This window comes from Coenobita brevimanus, chromosome 87 (genome assembly GCF_032717465.1).
Source record: "Coenobita brevimanus isolate Jiangsu-jjx chromosome 87, ASM3271746v2, whole genome shotgun sequence".
Taxonomy (NCBI): domain Eukaryota; kingdom Metazoa; phylum Arthropoda; class Malacostraca; order Decapoda; family Coenobitidae; genus Coenobita; species Coenobita brevimanus.
Genome location: NC_137040.1, coordinates 750,399 through 769,176, shown reverse-complemented (window position 1 = coordinate 769,176; position 18,778 = coordinate 750,399). Strand labels below are relative to the sequence as shown.

Here is an 18,778-nt window from a genome sequence, read left to right as displayed (position 1 = left end):
ATCATAAATATCAGGACCAACTTACCCAGCCCCAGGCTCCTAAGCTCCTCGTGAGGCAACAGAGGATTAGATGATGATGATGAAGTGAACCATCACAAAATACACTTAGCTAAGGAGTATTTTAGGATTGTGACTAGGAACTCCCATTTAAGGGTTTCAAAATTTCATAACACTGTGGAAACTTGTTTACCATGAGTGTTCATGTACCGTAACTGCCATGAAAAATGAGGGCTTATTGTAGCTGACTTAAATAATTTGGGGGTGTGAAGAGCTTAATGTACGGTATAAATTAATTATCTCTAAAACACAGAAATAATCCAGCTCACCTGTTACACTTGCCACTAACATCCTTATCATCCATAAAGCACTCAATATTGATAGGTAAATCTGTTGAATTGGCAGACATTTGTTTTTTGAGTTTCTCCACCTCTGCACAAAGACGCACCCATGCCCGAGGATTGGATGTTGCATCTATCTGTAAAGCAAAAGAATCATCATCATCATCATCATCATCCTGACCTTTTTTTCTTTAGGTCTTTGTATGCAGCATGTGTTAGGAGTGTAATGCTGTATGGTAGTGAGACCTGGGCAGTAAAGGAGGAGGATATTTGCAGGCTCAGACGTACAGAAATGATTAGGTAGATGTGTAGTGCGTCCCTGCGTGCAAGGTCTGGGGGGGGACTGGGTTTATGATGGAAGAGTTGAGAGGAAGGATGGGACTGGAGTGTATTGGTGTTGTGATGAGGAGAGGTAGATTGAGATGGTTTGGACATGTGGAGAGGATGGGGAATGATAACTGGGTGACAAAGGTGAGAAGTGTTAATATTGGGGGTGGGGTTATGAGGGGTAGACCGAGAAAGACATGGGACGAGGTCATTAAGTGTGACCTCAGGGTTAAGGGACTGAACAGGGAGGCTGCAATGGATCTTGCAGCATGAAGGGCCACCATTAGGTGACCAAGGCCGACGCATGCAAGCATGTTGAAGCCTTTAAAAATGAAACGAATTATATACAGCTCACTGAAATACACAGCTGGCAAAAGTGCAATTATTACTGCATTATATGAACTGGTGCAGTATGGCTTATACTGATGGATCATAATACCCAATTCTTGTGATTCAAAGCTTATCCACATATCACTACTACCATCCCAACCTCTTTTTCCTTTTAATTTATGGATGATATTGAGCGAACTAATCAAAAGCATGCTCAGTGAAATGGATCACATACCCTTTCACTCATCATTCAAACCCTGAGAATCCAGACTTCACCTCACAATGCTCAAAGGCATAATCATCCACTTTTTTTTTTTTTTTTTTAAATGTTCTTCACATTATCTGTCAGTCAATATACAAAAGACTAAAAGAAAAATTTACCTTATACCTAGTCTTGAAGTCACTGGCAAAGTAACTAGCCAATACGCGATCAAAATCTCGGCCACCTAGGTTGGGGTCAGCAGAGGTGGCCAGCATCTTAAGCTTCCCTTTGTTGAATGCTGCTGCTGCTACCTGTGTAAAGGAAAAAAAAACAAAAAAAAACAAACAAATGCTCCTTGAGATGTACTGATTAATTATATACCATCAATTTAATCTTTTCCCCTATTCAGACTTGGGATGGGATGAGTTGGGATCCAGACACACACAAAGAAATTGTATGAAAATGGGACACCTATCAAACGGCAAATCCATTTAAATATGCCTTACACAGCTACAGCAAACCCATTTCAATATGCCTGACAATCATTCTCAAACCACTTCAGCCTCCAGAATCATGGCTCTATCTCACACGCCAAACCATTTTAGTATTTTCATTTACAGATGTACTTCATATACATCAGCCAGTCAGTTATGTTTCCTCTCAAACTTCAATAAACCTACCATCACATGCAATGTAGGCTATTAACACTAAGAGACTTTCCTCTTATAATGTATAAAGCAAATGTAGATATCCTGCATAAAATACATAGCTATATTAATCCCTTTATGATGATGACTACTTTTTTCTATTGCTCTTGCCAGTTTCAGGCACATTTATTTGCTGTAGGACTTTAGATAAATGTGATCATGTCCCTAGGTACGTGTGTAGCACAAGGCAAGCTACTGGGCTTTTGACTCCACACCACTCTCCTGGTATACCTCTCATGGACGATCATAATTACTCACCACTTGCATCAACAAAATCCAATACAGTTAGACCTCACTATAACTGACTAATTGGGGCCAAAACCATTCCTAAAAATACGAAATTCTGATAAAAGCGACATCTGGACTTCCCCCTACTATTCTGGACTTTTTCCGATATATCAGACATTAGTAAGGATCGCATGAATGGTTTTTAAACTGTTTTGACTACCACTGCAGTACTGTACTGTGTTATAACTTCACTACATTAATGAAATGGTATAATGTGTATAATAATTCTCTACTGTACACTGATAAACATGTCTTTATGGTGAACATAGTTGAAGTGGTCAGATACTCTGGACTGCTTCTGGCTTTATTGGACTTTTTCCAATATATAGGAAATTAGTCTGGTAGCTCCTCGAGTTCGATAAAAGCGAATTCCGGTCTATTGAAGTCCGTTATATCGAGGTTTTACTGTACCTTTAAACCCTGTCCACCACAACATACCTGGAGACTTGCACTGCCACAGTCCACAAACACAACATTCCTAGGTTTCTCCTCTGGTCCAGGGAGGTCTTGTTTATAAATGCCGTACGCCAGTGCTGTTGCTGTGGTTTCATTGAACAACCTTAGAACATTGAGCCCTGCTGTGGCTGCAGCATCCAGCATTGCACGCCTCTCTGCATCAGTGAAGTAACATGGGACCTGGTGATGAGAAATGAAGACAGGAGGAATAATGATCAGTGAGTGAAAAACTAAAGTTAGCTCAGTGTTTGTGTACAGTAATCCCGTAATTATCCAATGTAGCAGAGCCAAAGGCTCTGTTACATTGGACAAGCTGTAGTTAACCAAAATTACACAAAATGGCGTACTTACAGGTGACCACAATGCAGTTTTCAGGCTGTAACTTGCGAACAGTAGCCTGAATACTTTTCTAAACATGAAATGAAACACTTACACCAGACAAGAAGCATTTTGGTGTATAGTACACTCACGTATGCCTTTCTGTTTTTGAGTTATGACTGATGAAGAAGAAAGGAAGGAAGAAAACAAAACTGATATTTTTGTGGTTTGATTCTGCAACTCCTACGAAGGCTAGCAAGACTTTGCAACTAGTGTTGCACCTGAACAACAAAGGTCTTTTAGATCAAAAACTTTGAACTAAGCTTTGCGACCATTTTCTCACAAATGCTCCTATACCCCATTGGAGGATGCCACTCTGAACCTGCACCATTCCTACTTATGGGGTGCTACCGCACTCCGTGATATATCGAGTGATCACAATACTGTCATGTTGTGGTATTTTTATTTTCATGTTTAGTTTCCTATTATCATCACTCAGTGAACCCGCAACCTTTCTTCCCTTGCCATAGATCAACAAGTCATCTCACTGATGATAACATATATATATATACATATATATATATATATATATATATATATATATATAAGTGAGTTTTACGCCAGGTACCCCTTTTTTGGATAAGGGCTAAGGCGTTGCCCCTGGGTAGAGGACTTTGGTTTGGAGCGTGTAGCATTTTATGACCGGATGCCCTTCCTGATGTCTACCAATGACCCTTGGGTGGATTCGATCCTCCGACCCTTCGGTCAGAGCGGAGCGCTCTAACCCACTGAGCCACGGCTGCTACTATATATACACACACTTGTGGAGACAACTCTGGAGTAAAACTAGAGATTCCTGTGCAAGCTTACCCCTATGACGACATCATTGACTTTAATACCAAGCGCCTGCTCTGCCGTATGCTTGAGCTTGGTAAAGAGCATAGCCGTGATCTGGATGGTAGAGAAGGTCTGTTCCTCTCCCAGATATCGCACTACAATTCCTGTTCCACGATCTGGCATTTCAACCGTCCGGAATGTCAATGATGGTAATTCGGCTTGAGTCCGAGGATCTCTGTAAATTGGATGGTTATTAACATGTGGTGCAAAGACATTAACCCATATTATCATCATCATCATCATCATCATCATCCAGATCTCTTTTACCACCTAAGGACAGAGTTAGGAAGGATTTTACATCTACCTTATGCAGGGGCGTCCACAGGATTTTTTGTAAGGGTGGGGGGGGGGAATTAATTATACATACTGTATATGTGCAGTTATATCAAAATACACACACTCCAAATAGGCATAGGCATACACTTACATGACTTACATCAAATGCATTGTGACAATGCATGAATTGACTCAAATCACTGAATCATCCTTGAACAAGAACTGAAGCTGTAGAATTCCAAGGGAGGGCAACTACCCCCCCTTACCCCCCACTCCAGTCACCCATGACCTTCATAAACTGGTATATATATATATATATATATATATATATTTATGGTACACACACATGCACATATACACATACATGCACTGAAGAAGCATGGCATTGGATGGTCTGAGAAGTAAAAACTACAAGGGTGGGGGGCTGAGGAAACAAGGCACTGGATGGTCAGAGGTAAAAACTACAAGAGGGGGGGGGGATGAGGAAGCAAGGCATTGGATGGTCAGAGAGGTAAAAATTACAAGGGGGGGGGGGTGAGGAAGCTGGCGTTGGATGGTTAGAAGGGTAAAAAAATAAAAATATAAAGTACAATGGGGGGGTAAGGAAGTAAGGCAGTGAATGGTTCTGGGGATAAATATATATCTTGCCAAACATAAGTAGGCTGCCTAAGTGCTTCCTTACTTGTACTGACGTCCTATGAACCTCTTGAAGCTGTGCACTGTGTTTTTCATATTGGTGGTCATCTGATTCTTGGCCGCCACACCAAGGATGCGGTTCTTCTCCCCAAAGGCAATACATGATCTAAAAAAAAAAAATAAGCGATTCAAATGGGCCTTCTATTTCACTATTCAGTAAAAATTCTGGTATATGTGATTAAAGCAAACCTTCTACTACTGTATTTAATACAGTAGCCTACATATTTTGGTATGTTATGTAGTTCGTTGCCAAATGCATGAGGGTGAGCATGACTGAAATAATGAAATGGCTTCAATGGTGAGCCAATGAACGAGTGGCCCATTTCACTGGACAGGATCCTGATTAAATCTCCTCAACAGTGTTTTCTCCCTTCCTTTAAGAACCCTGCCTCATCCCATTCTTGGGTATGAATGACGTTGGGATCGGTATGTTAATGTCAGGAACTTTTCATCTTAATACAAGGTATGATTAGAGAAAGAGTGAATATTGATGAGATGCAGTTTGGGTTTATGCCAGGTAGGGGGACCACTGATGCCAAATTCATTGTTCGACAGCTTCAGAAAAAATATATTGGTAGGAGAAGGGATCTTTATTTTGTCTTTGTTGATTTGGAAAAGGCCTTTGACAGAGTCCCTAGAGAGGTGGTGAAGTAGGCAATGAGAAAGCTTGGCTTGGAGGAGTGGCTGGTTAAGGTGGTTATGGCCATGTATGTGGGTGCTCACACCCAGGTAAGAGTGAATGGAGATTTGAATGATGAGTTTTCCGTGAATGTTGGTGTGCATCAGGGGTCAGTCTTGAGTCCCATGTTGTTTATCATGGTACTTGAAGCCTTTTCACGTGACTTTAGAAACGGACTCCTGTGGGAGTTGTTGGATGCTGATGATTTGGTGTTGATTGCAGAGAACGAAAGGGAGGTGGAGGAAAGGTTCAGGAAGTGGAGAGATGGTATGGGGCAAAAGGGTTTAAGGGTAAATGCAGATAAAACAAAAGTGATGATATCTAGGGTTGGTGGCGGTACTGTCAAAGACGAGGGATAGTGGCCATGTGCAGTTTGCCACAAGGGCGTGGGAAGTAATTCCATCTTGTGCGCTGTGTGTGATAAATGTGTGCGTAAGAGATGTAGTGGTATCAGAGGTAGACTGCGAGATAATGCTGATTTTATGCGTACCCGGTACGGCGTGCCGGGGTGTGCAGGTGGAGACTGTCAGATGTGAAAGGATTGAACTTGCTGGTGAATCTCTTGAGTGTGTGGAAGAGTTTTGTTATTTAGGAGACATGTTGTGTGCTGGAGGTGGGGCTGGAGCTAGCTCTGTGGCTAGGGTGAGAAGTGGTTGGAAGAAGTTCAGGGAGCTCTTGCCTCTCCTGACATTGAGAGGGCTCTCCCTGCGTGCTAAGGGGTCTTTGTATGCAGCATGTGTTAGGAGTGTAATGCTGTATGGTAGTGAGACCTGGTCAGTGAAGGAGGAAGATATTCGCCGGCTCAGACGTACAGAAATGACAATGATTAGGTGAATGTGCAGTGAGTCCTGCATCCAAGGCCTGGAGGGGCTGGGTTTACAATGGAAGAGTTGCGAGGTAGGATGGGACTGGAGTGTATTGGTGTTGTGATGAGGAGAGGTAGATTGAGATGGTTTGGACATGTGGAGAGGATTGGGGATGATAATTGGGTGAGGAAGGTGAGAAGTGTTAATATTGGGGGTGGGGTTATGACGGGTAGACCGAGAAAGACATGGGACGAGGTCATTAAGAGTGACCTTAGGGTTAAGGGACTGAACAGGGAGGCTGCAATGGATCGTGCAGCGTGGAGAGCCGCCATTAGGTGACCAAGGCCGACACATGCAAGCATGTTGGAGCCTTTAAAAACGAAACGAAACGAAACGAAACAAACAGCCTAAGCAGTAGTTAGGAAACCTTATCGTAACGCACTGCTACAAGCTTCTTACTAATATTCATTCCTTTACTCCCAATCTTGTCTCAACCAATATTCACTTTTTCCAAATATATATATATATATATATATATGAGAAATTAAGCTTTATGAGGAATACGCGTGAAAATACTGTCAACATATCTGCCGAAAGCGTATTGGTGACTACGTCGGATTGTCGACAAGAATTTCGTTAAAAAAAAAAAAAAAAAAAAAAATCGAGTCACCGGTATCATGAAATATTTTCAGGGCTTGAAAAAAAAAAAAAAAAAAGTTACAACCGTGGGCATAATACTCAATAACTAAGCTTACCGTCACGTGACTTAGTCCTCCAGAACATTCATTACAACCCAGTATGCACCTAAACTTATTATATAATTCACTGGTTTTCGTTGACCCGTGCGTCTGTACCCACAGAACTTTCGACAATGACGTCACTGGACTGATATCCTTTGTACGGTTTTAGTCGTCACTGAAATAGAAATAGTAATATACATTTATCAGTGTTCCTGGATCCTGTCATGTTATAAACCTCTGCAGCTGAAGGGGTGAACCTCAAAGTATCACTGAGAATAGCTACTCAATCTCTCTGCCTGGTACCAGTGGTCACACATTTACCGTTAAGAGATACTGTACCGTACGACTGCAACAGTTATCTTAAACATATACATACACAAGGTAAATTTCATGAACTGTATAACGATACGGTACTATAAATACCACCCATACGAAGGGCAATCTTCCGCAGGCATCGTGTTAAAAGTGAAATGTGGCAACTTTACACTGATGATTCACTGGCTATTCATGAGGGACTAACCTACTATTTTCATTTTTCAGCAATCAATTTTTAACTTTTATCAACTTAAAGCTATTATTAGAGCGCAAACCTACGTGTCATAATTATAGCTTATACTTCCCCCTGGCACAATATTTTCCCAATAAATCACGGAAAACAAACATGTCGGTAGTGACACGAGCTTCACTCCTTCACTACGATGACGTATTTTTACTTTGTTCATTTACACTAGCCGTAAAACTGATCTTTACATATTGAATGCTATACCGGTAACAAAAAGAGTAACTAGGGCGCTAATAACGAAAAAGTGCCGAAGGACAGAATTAGCCAATTTGCTACGAGGACAAAATTCTCCGCCAGGTGAAGGTGAATGAACTTCAATCCGGTGACGTCTAATTTAGTCTTGCTGCCTTCACAAGATTTCTTGGGATCTCCGACATGGCAAGGTTAGCTATGGCCTTCAGTAACTCATTCTAAATTACTGTATCTTCCAAACTTAAATAATGTTTTAGTTGCATTAATTGTCACCGGACTGGCGTAAAAAATGCTGGTCTGAACACAACATACAGGACAGATACCAAACACCCCGCCATATGGCGTCACATCACCCAACTAACAGCTTTCTCCACCTAACCTTTCTCATCCTTCTCCACCAATACACATGAAATTCTGAGACATGAAAGTGTAGCCTCACCTCCATAGCACTTACACCTAACGAAAAAAAAAAAAAAAAATGAAAAGAGCCCCCCCGCCCTCTCTCTCCACCTACACGAAAGCACATTTTTGACTCCACCCTGAGAACAGACTGCACACAACCCACACTAACATCTGATAACCTTCACCACCACGGACACTGACACCAGTACCATAATACCAAAAATACAGACATGTCAATATACAACGAATATTCCAATGATGAAAACATCTAAACATGTAATATTGTCACTTCCTGACATACAAGTTATGGTACCCTTTATGACATTCCAAAGTGGGGATGTCATAAAATATAACCCGCAAAAAACGCACATTTCGACATATTGCCCACTGGAAACACTATATACTAATTAGGTATACTGTAATACCTATAATTACACCGTGTGAATGTAACAGCACATTTAGCAGTGTGTGCGCTACCAATTATGGCATATGAAAAGCAGAAATACGTTTGGAAAGTGCATCCAGCCATAAAGCCTACAGTGCATTAAGAAAACACTACAAAAAATTCGCCCTAGTTTATGAAAATTATTATATCACCAGTATCGCCTTGCTCTCATATGGTACAGCAAAGCACTGTAAGATGCTGCCAAACAGTAATTTAAAGTGAGAAAAGCTATGGACTGTCATGCGTTCTCTTGCGGTAATAATAAGCAACACGGAAAAACGATGCAAAGAGCTCCTGCACAGTAAAAAAAAAAAAATAATAATAATAATAAAATTATGCAGTGATCACGAAATACATGGTAACATTTCCAAATATGGATGCACGAGAGAGAGAGAGAGAGAGAGAGAGAGAGAGAGAGAGAGAGAGAGAGAGAGAGAGAGAGAAATTAGCTACGGTATATAATATCAGATAAAACTGTTTAGCGAGCTGGCGGCAAGCGTTCTGTCAAACTGATAAGGAAATGGTGCGTTAGTCAGCAACTTCAGGGTGACGTCACAACCAGCCTCTCTCTCCTACCTTCTACCTTGTTTGGCTAACGAGTGCGAGATCCTTAGCTTCTCCCACACGCTCACTCCCCTCAACCTGAATCTTATTAATGAACTTGGAATTCTGGACGTCTTTCAGGGAACACTTTTAGTTCAATCTGAAGGATAAGCACGTCTACGCACAGTTAACGTACCGGTACTGCATTTGTCGGTAAGAAAATACCTGAGCTATTCTGACCGAAAAGCGAAGGCATTCATTCTTTCAGGTTTCCCAGTGGCTATACTTCAGCACACACCAGGTGGCTTACTGAATTTTAAGTGTTGTACGAGAAAATCAAGAAAGACTAGTCGCATCTACAGGTAGTCATACGTTCGCTATACTGTATACGGATGTAGCTGGGTAGTTTAGTAGCCTACATTCCAAAACAACCTCGGTCATCATTTCAGAGGTTAGTATCACAATTTACCGTCACCAAAACTGTTCTAAAACACTGCAGGCCTGGATCCCGGATATTGCATGACCTAGATAGAAACCACAACACAATGCTTTTCATTGTTCAAGGAGATGACGTAGACCTGATGCAGATCTATGAGGACACTTGGTACGGTCCTGGGGCAATACAGCAAGCAGTCATGTTACATTATGCATGATATAGGAGAAACTCTGTTGTTGTTCAAAGGTTAATTATTTACTTAAAACTTCAATCCATCAATAAGATATGCTCGCTCACCCAGCCACACCACCACCATTACATCACCTGTTCCGCCCATTCCTAACCTAGGCTAGGTACTGCTGATAACTACGTTAGTCAGCAAAGTAACAACCATTCTGATAGACTGTGTGGTTGGCAAATGGCATGTTTAAAACAGTAATTCATAATACTGTACAGTACACAGTACAAAGATCAATCTGGTACACTATAGCATACTGTGATTCAACACTACGGACTGAATTAATATTCACACAGGGACTACACAGGCTGACTAAGAGTGGATAGGGAAATATTCTTAACTTTATCTATCAACTACAGTAGCTACTAACTACGATATGATAAATTACCTACTTTCTGATGCCACATCCTGTGAGGATCATCATCTACATAACTTCCATACACTTGTGGCTTTATAACGGCCCCTCCTCCCACGACATACCATACTTCCTAATACGGGATATACTGCTACCCTTGTCCCTTCATTTCCATAATAACCCACTTCCAACCACGTTACTCTCTTAATTAAACACTCCAATGGAAGGGTGACATTTTTCAAATTTCTTCAGGTACCAAACAAGATAATCTAAAGCAACTGGGAACAAACCTCTTATAGTGAGGGGTTTGAAGGCTACCGGTACATCTAACCTTTCGAGAGGGATGCCTTCATGCTGATATCAATATAACTGGGCATACAAATATCCCTCAGCTACCTTCCTGTCACCCAAAAGGAGGGTGTTGGACTGCAGAAGGACAAAAGCCTGCAGTCTATCAGGTTCACAGTCAAGATGAACCTCGGTTCATAAAACCCACCCCCTGGGGTGAGGGGGCATAAATCACATGGTAATATCATGAATGAATGGAATAAAAATCCCATCGCATGACTGAAGGGGTTCATACATGTATCTAACCTCCCCCCCCCCAACCTGCACTGTTGTGGTCCCAGGCTCAACCAAACTTGATCCTGGTGGACTGCAAGGGAAAAGTATCTTCCTCCAGTCCACCATCCTCCTTTCATTGAGTGGAGGACATTTGTATAATCTGTCAGTGACACCACCCACTGCTCTACAGTATATGGGTCAAACTACTCAAACACCTAAACATCCTGATATTAACATACCATATACAACATATTTAGCATCACCTCAACCTCCACACAGTATTTCTTATCCCAACACTCAGCAGACATGACCAGGTTACCAGTGGCTTGTTATCTCTGCTATAACTTCAGTTTTTGTTCCTTGACCCCTTCTTTCCAATTATTGTTTTGTTCTTTCTAACATAGAATATATTACTCAACTTAGGAATGACCTCTAACAGGTTACTGAAGACTGTATCTACTGCCCTCAAGTTTGTAAACTGAACAGTAATGTACTGGAGATAGTAATTATACAATTACTGTGCTGGTGTGAAGTGCTTACTTGTATCTTCAGTGTCACTACATGCTGTACTTCATTATTAATCAAACTCTTCCTGGATTATTTTTTTCCACTGTAGATCTCTCATACTGACTGGGTTTGAAATAAATCCATTATGGTACAGTACATCTTTCAGTACAGAGAAGTGTACGGTATTTAATCTTATTACTGCTAATGCTAGATCATTTTATTCAGCTTCAAAACCTCTGGTAGAAATTTAGTTTCTTATTGTATTTCTAATTCCAGATATGCCTGCCAACCTACTTGCTTGGTCTAAAGTAAATAAACATGCTTTCCTCGGCTATATGAAGTATTTTACAACATGAGAATTTGAACTCATGGACAGCCATTTATGTACTGTGTCTATGCTATACTTACATAATTCTCTTTTATATTCTACAGTACCACATTTCACTACTACAGTCCAGTACCAGTAAAGCATTTCATTTACACACAATTGTTCATACTGTATATATTATCAATTACAGTTTATCCTGTTTGTGTCTGAAGCATTTCTGAAAATGTAAACTAGTTTGATAACATTTTCATATAGACAAAAATTCTCATATAATAGTCACCTAGGCTAATTAAATGGTCTATCTTTCTACCAGCATCAGATTTCAAATGCCAAGCCTGTGGTTTGTAACCCTGAAAGCTCTCGTTATCATGGCAGGTCACACACCCCTTGCTCTCCCATCCACTGCAGATCAATTATCAACTACAATATAATTTTCCATGTATGATAATTTGAGTTTGCTCTCTGCTGCATCACTAAACTCCCTGTGCAATTGCAAGTTATTTCTGAGTAAATTTAAGTTCAGTACAATTTAGAATTTTTAATATGGGGGAAATGCATTCCTCGAGCTTGACCTTGATAGATCACATAGCCCTGCTAAGTGACAGGATAATGCTACTTCTCCCAGCAAAGCAGCTATCCAGATGGGGCGCAAACTCTCGACCCTTTGGTCTCAAGCCAGGCACTTTACCACTGAGCCACTCTGTCCCCAAGTTCATGACAGGTACAGGTATTTGTGCTTTTCTGTATCTGCAGGGGTTGGAGGAGCCTAGGTGATGGACACATTCGCTTAGTGGCATTGATACAAGCAAGAAGATCCATTGCAGAGTTACATAAACATCTCATCTTCCCAATAATCCCAAGGAGGATGGAGGACTGCAGGACAACATCAGTCGGCAGTCCGCTGGGTTCACATTTCAGATGAACCTGGTTATGACTACTACTGCCAGAGGAACCTAATCTCAGTGAGTTTTAAGGATACTGTAGACATACTTTAGCTTAGATGTGACGTCCGCAAGTTGCTAGCGATCATTAACACCTTCACTAGATGGGCATATACAGTATATATTTTTTCTTTCACTTATTCTTGCTATTACCATTGTCATTATGTTTTAACAGGAAATCATGAATGTTCTCCGCTCAGTTAAGATTTGATTATCATTATCCTGTGAAGTTGTAATGTGACTGATAAACAGATATGTCAGTCCCTAACATTGCTAAATTCACCACCATAATCAACCTCAGTGCCAATTTACTGAACATTTGTCCTTCTCTGATTCACTGTTATGAAACAATTGCCTTTGAACTGTGTAGTACCAATACAGGGCTAAAAAACATCTCTTATACTCAAGTTTGGAAATGGCTGCTATTTTTTTTCTTTTTTAATATCCTCCTCCTCTTCACTCCATAATCCCCCTCCAGTATTGCCACAGCTAAGTTACATACATTGTTATTATTCTTAAAGTTCTTAGCTGCACTAAATTGTTCCAGTAAATAACTACTGACTTGTTCTACGAATTTTCAGTCCACCAGTTTCTTCTATACATGTGGTCCCCTACTTACAATCGGGTTTCATTCCAAGAAACTGAACGTATTTTGAATTTTTCATAAGTTGAAATTTCATTTAATACACCTAACAAACAGAACATCATGGCCTAGTCAAGCCTACCAAGCCTTGTAAACGTGCTTAGAACATTTACATTAGCTTACAGTTGGGCAAAATCATTTACGCAGAGCCAATTTTATAATAAAGTGTTGGATATCTCATGTATTTATTGAATACTACTGAAAGTACAAGATCGTGAAGTCAAAAATGTGTAAGCTGACCGTTCGTAAAACAGGGACCACCTGTGGTTTGGCCTTTCTGACTTCATGCATCCAGTACTGGTATACCAATTTGTTCGATGAAACTCCAACTTACTGATTTGTTCCAGGAAGTTCTATCTACAGTATCTATTGCAAGATGCCTTAATCCCGTAGAGGGTGGCCACAAACAAATTGCCTCCACATTGCCCCGTCCCCCGCCATTTCCCTGCCCTGCTCCCAGCTCACACCCCCCTCTCATATGCCTCTGCATTCCATCCCTCCATTTCATCCTTGGCTTCCCCCTCCCTCTCACCCCCTCTGCTTCACTATCATGCACTCTCTTCATCAGTCTCTCACTCTCTATCCTCTCCACATGGCCAAACCACCTCACTGTTTCTCCTAATGATTCCTGTCATATCCGCATCCACACCACAATGCTCCATCACTTCCTCATTTGTCAGTCTGTCTCTCCATGTGATTCCACATGCCCCTCTGAAATAACTCATTTCCACTGCTCTCACTCTTGTGTCCCTCCAACAAGGTCCAAGCTTCACTTCCATACGTTAGAGTTGGTATCACAATACTGTCATGCAGTCACTTTTTCACTTCCATGCTCAATTCCCTGTTTCTTATCACTGCTTTCAAAGAACCAGCAACCTTTCTTCCTTGTTGTACCCTTTCAAGCACCCTCTAAACTTCCATGCTTACTCATCACACTACCCAAGTACTTAAACACACTCAGATTTTCCATTTCCTCTTCATCCAAACTTAATTTTCTTTCGAAGACTATAATTTTACTCTTCCCTACATTCACCTTTAGAATCCGTTTCTTAACCTACACACTCTCCCAGACTCATTCACTAAGCTTTGCAGCTCCCCTTCATCTTCACTTAACTCAGTATGGTATTATCTGCAAACAACAATGCAGGGAGTTTCCAAACACTGCCCTCTCTCATTAGGGCTGCTCCAACATCCACTATCATATTCCCATTCTCTCACACTCTCACCTCTCCATTTTCAGTTAATCCATATAGGCCTACATCAACTTTTGCACCCTCATGCACCTGGACAATCTTTCTCTCTTTCACCTCATCATTTGCACCCCTTGTATTCCATGTTGCAATCCGTATCATGTCCTTTGTTTGCTCTTTAGTCGTAATCTGTTGGTCAGTCCTGGTCCGAGGCTTCTTGTTCGTACCTTTAATTAGTTGTTTTCCGGGAATGGGCACTAACCCTTCGCCAACTCATTTGTTGTCTCACAGGGAACGTGTTGATTAGTTATAAGGTTGCCATCCAGTGCTGTCAGTGATTTCCTGATTTACAGGAAATCATTTGGCTTGCCACTCAGTGTAGAGGTACCCTAAAAATGGAGTACAATACCACTACACTAAGTGGGTGGATGATGGGTGCCCCCACCTACCACAAACAGCCAGGAAGTTCTAATCTACTGCCCGTAATTTGTTTCCAAGTTCCTGTCAACTGATTGATTCCAGAAAGCTCCAGCTGCCTAGTAACTTCTTCCAGAATGATATACACTAAAACTTCGATATAAGGGGCTAAATGAGGAATCAACTTGTCCCTTACTTGAAAATGTCCATTGTTTTACCACATATAAAGACAATCTCATTACGAAATGCAATGACTGTTTCACTTATTCTACTTATTTATATGATTATGAATATTATTTTACAGGTACTGTATAAACATACCATACTAATGTTTCAAACAGCGGACTTTTCGAATGGTCCTGGCCGTTTGTCAGGTAGAATATGAAGCCCCTTAAATCCAAAATCCCTTAAATGGAGGTCTCTTAAATCAAGATTTGAGTGTATATAGAAAATTAATCTGATGATTATTACAAGGTAAGGTTTCAGCCTACTGATGTTTTGAAAGTGCTTGACCTATACCGATTATTTCTTAAAATTCTATCCAACTAACCTCCTCCCTTGACCCTCCTGAATGGTCTAGTCTATCTACAGAGTTACAGCCAGATTTATTACAGAACAGCCAAACCTATTGATGTTTCAGAATGAACTAGCTATTTATTTATATTTTATTAAAAAATCTGTAACCTGTACATGTTTCTGTCTACAATAAGCACAGTACAGTACTGGTACTTAGGCTGTTGTTTACTCATGTTGTAAACAAACTCATCTGCGCATTCACCCAGTGGACCGCAGGAAACTCAGTCACTTCAGATAAGTGCCACACAGAGATCTGCTGCTGAGGTTATGATAATGAGATGCACAAGGTGACTGTGTGTGTGGTGGTGATGGGGAGAGGGGGGCTGCACTACAATGTCAGCACTACGAATTGTTTGTGGCTGGTATTTTGTGTTGGCACAGTAGACTGGTATTGTAAGGATGGGTTATGGCAACATTTCAGTGAACTCGTGATGTCTGGTGGTGGCTCAATAGTGATGCTGTTGGCAGGCTGTGTTTATGTATGTGATTGTGAGGTGTTGGGTGGAGGTGAGCCATTCTGTTTAGTGTTGACAGAATATTAGTCTTTTGTATTTGGTGGAGGGTTGTGCAACACTGGCTAAAATTACAAGGGTGGGATGGATGACGTAATAATGACATTAAAAAAATGTAGTCCCTGACTAAGAATACATCCATCCATCATCCAATCCTACATTGCCTCATGAGGAGCGTAAGAGCCCGGGGCTAAGCAGTTGGTCCCGACATTTAAGATGAGAGTGACCAGCTTCACTCATCCCTGAGTGGCATTACATGAGCAATCAACCCCAACCACCCCTTGGATATAAACCTTCACCAGCTCAATCTGATGAGTGCAATAATTACCCACTAAACCACCGGGCACCAAAATCTGATTATATAGTTACCACCCAGCATAGTAAATGGTTTCCTGGTGTACAGGAAACCATTTGGCTTGTCACTAAGTGTAGAGTCACCCACAGGCAGAAGGAAGAGGAAAGAATGAAGGAAAGAAAGGCAGAAGAGGGAGTGTAAAGTTACCTGTAGGCAGGACAAGGAAAGAATGAAGGAAAGGAAGGCAGAAGAGGATTGTAGGAAAGAAGGGTGGAGTAGAAGGGCAGACACCCAACAGCAGCACAACATCGTGTGAGTGGATGGTGAATACATTTATTGATAAAATCTATGTGTATGTGATTTTTGCATTGTGCACCCTGTGGTTTTGATCCCAAGATGACACTTCATGGCTCTGTGTTCCTTGAAGCTTTTCCACGTTTATGGATAAGACGGGGCCAAGCATGTATGTGCCCATTACTTCATTCTAATGACAAGTCCGAAAAGTCAGGGGGGGGGGGGGCAAGGCTTCACTTCGTTATAAGTTGGCAGATCATGACCAAAAAATTCATACCAGAACCTTTCCTGTGTGACTAATAGGCTGATTTTGAAACACCTTCATCCAGACCCTGGCTATATATGCAGAAAAAATGAGTCAATGTCTATCTCATCCATTTAAATGGGCGACAGGCACGTGTGGATATTTATATATTGGTGTTCGTGTTTCTGGTTCACACCTACTGTAGGTACTTGGTCAATTTCACTGGCTACCCTGTTGATGGTTCTATTATGTTTTCCTGTTGCGACGTCTGGATTCAATCCACCCAATTTATAATACTATAACACTGGTCCCGCGAGTGACAGTTACACTTCCCGTGCTTTGCACATGGTCACTCTGGAACATTCTCCCCCTACTTTCCACAAGGTAATTTACCACACGCCGTGTTACCAGTTACCTCGTTAGAACACTACAAATATAGATATTTCTTTTAAATCCCCGGTCCTTATAACGCAAGTATACTATATACACAACCAGGAAAGGAGCGAATACCTGGAAACGTCCAGCACACCCTATTAACCTATTACACCATGTTACTTCGTAATAATAATGGGTGAAAATCCAGTAACGGCATATTATTATTATCGTTACAAGAAAATAAGGTAAATTAGTGGGGGGGGGACGGAGTATTGTCTGACATTTCCTTCGCATATGTCTTAGGTAAAGGGTTAAGTTTATTTACGTTCGGTCAGGTTACGTTAATCTAGAAAAAAAAAAAAAAAACTTACGTTCGGTCAGGTTACGTTAATCTAGAAAAAAAAAAAGTTTTCGGCGGAAATTAGTCAAAATCATTCGAAATACCGGCAAATCCTTCCCCTAGCAAAAAAGTGAGAAAAAGAATACGTATTTCGGTCGATTTCGAATTTTTTACTTCGTATTTGACTTTAACCCTATATAGGGAAGTGATCATTTGCTGTGGAAATTAATCTCGAAATCATTCGAAATCGGGGTAAATCCTACCCCTAGTGAAGGGAAAATAAAAAACCCGACTGTAATAAACGACAAAAATTCCGAAAATACAAAATTACTAATACGCCATGAAAACTGGTTAAATTATTTAAAAATTAAACTCGGATACGTGAACCTCGCGCACAAAAAACTTGCCTGAATTTTGTTCTGGGGGATATATATTGATGTGGATCGTATTGCCTGCCTTTTCATTTCAAGAGAAAAAATGATTTTTGAGATTATCAAATACAAAAGAACAGAAATGGCAGGACTCGAGTACTTACGGAGTGGAGCGTAAACTATAATCATTGGCAATGGTCTCAATGCCGCCCTGTCTGGCCACCGCGATGTAACACCCATCGTTGCCGAAGTCAATACCGATGACGGACATATTAAACAAGATCGAAACCCCCCGGAGTGATATACCAAGAATGAAGGGTACACGTCACCGAGGCGATGAGACGACTACAAGTGACAGTCTGCACACTATAACCCAAACCGAGCACTGCTCATGACACACTGACGAAAATTCTAGAGCACGAGGCCGGTTAGGCTCGCGGGCTAGAAAGGGGCGAACATTGCACCACATGCATGAAAGTTCCCATCATATTCACAAAATTTCTTAGGCCGAATTCTTGATAGTGTAGGAAACTTTAGCACTTCAGCTCTGTTTTTCAAATTATACTTCTATCATTATTTTTCCTGGTCTCTTGACCCTACCTCACTCCATCCTTGGTAGAGAATGAAGTCTGGATGATGATTATAGTTTTAAGATCATATTCCTACAACTTCCTGGACCTTATTCTTGTCAGTTTGGGAGGCTTTAGCACATCTTTAGCAATTTAGCAGGAGGCGAAAATGGCAGCATAGTATCTCTAAAATTTCTTGGGTCGTATTCTCGTCAACCTAGGAGCACTGAGCTATACCATATGAAGTGGCTTTCTCATGGGTAGCGTCACGTAGTTTGTGTGACCGCCACCAGGGGCCCAGGGAGGCTCTGATGATGTTTATGCATTATACCTGACCCCCCCCCCCCCGCGCGCCTTTTAAAATCAGCCGATGAATTTA

The 18,778-nt window shown here is 41.1% G+C and overlaps 1 protein-coding gene across 4 annotated transcripts in view; it reads right to left on the bottom strand.

Moving 5' to 3' along the window:
• The window catches only part of Hsp110 (heat shock protein 70Cb), a 34,420-nt gene extending 16,157 nt beyond the window's left edge, over positions 1-18,263 (bottom strand). For all 4 annotated transcript variants that reach the window (XM_080281115.1, XM_080281116.1, XM_080281112.1 and 1 more), the window contains exons 1-6: positions 17,995-18,263; positions 4,822-4,941; positions 3,837-4,038; positions 2,631-2,828; positions 1,377-1,508; positions 327-475 (exon numbers count right to left, since the gene is read on the bottom strand). In XM_080281115.1, the coding sequence (XP_080137241.1) occupies positions 327-475; positions 1,377-1,508; positions 2,631-2,828; positions 3,837-4,038; positions 4,822-4,941; positions 17,995-18,101 (908 nt within the window). In that variant the 5' untranslated portion in view covers positions 18,102-18,263. The remainder of the gene's footprint in view (positions 1-326; positions 476-1,376; positions 1,509-2,630; positions 2,829-3,836; positions 4,039-4,821; positions 4,942-17,994) is intronic.
• Positions 18,264-18,778: the final 515 nt, after the last annotated feature.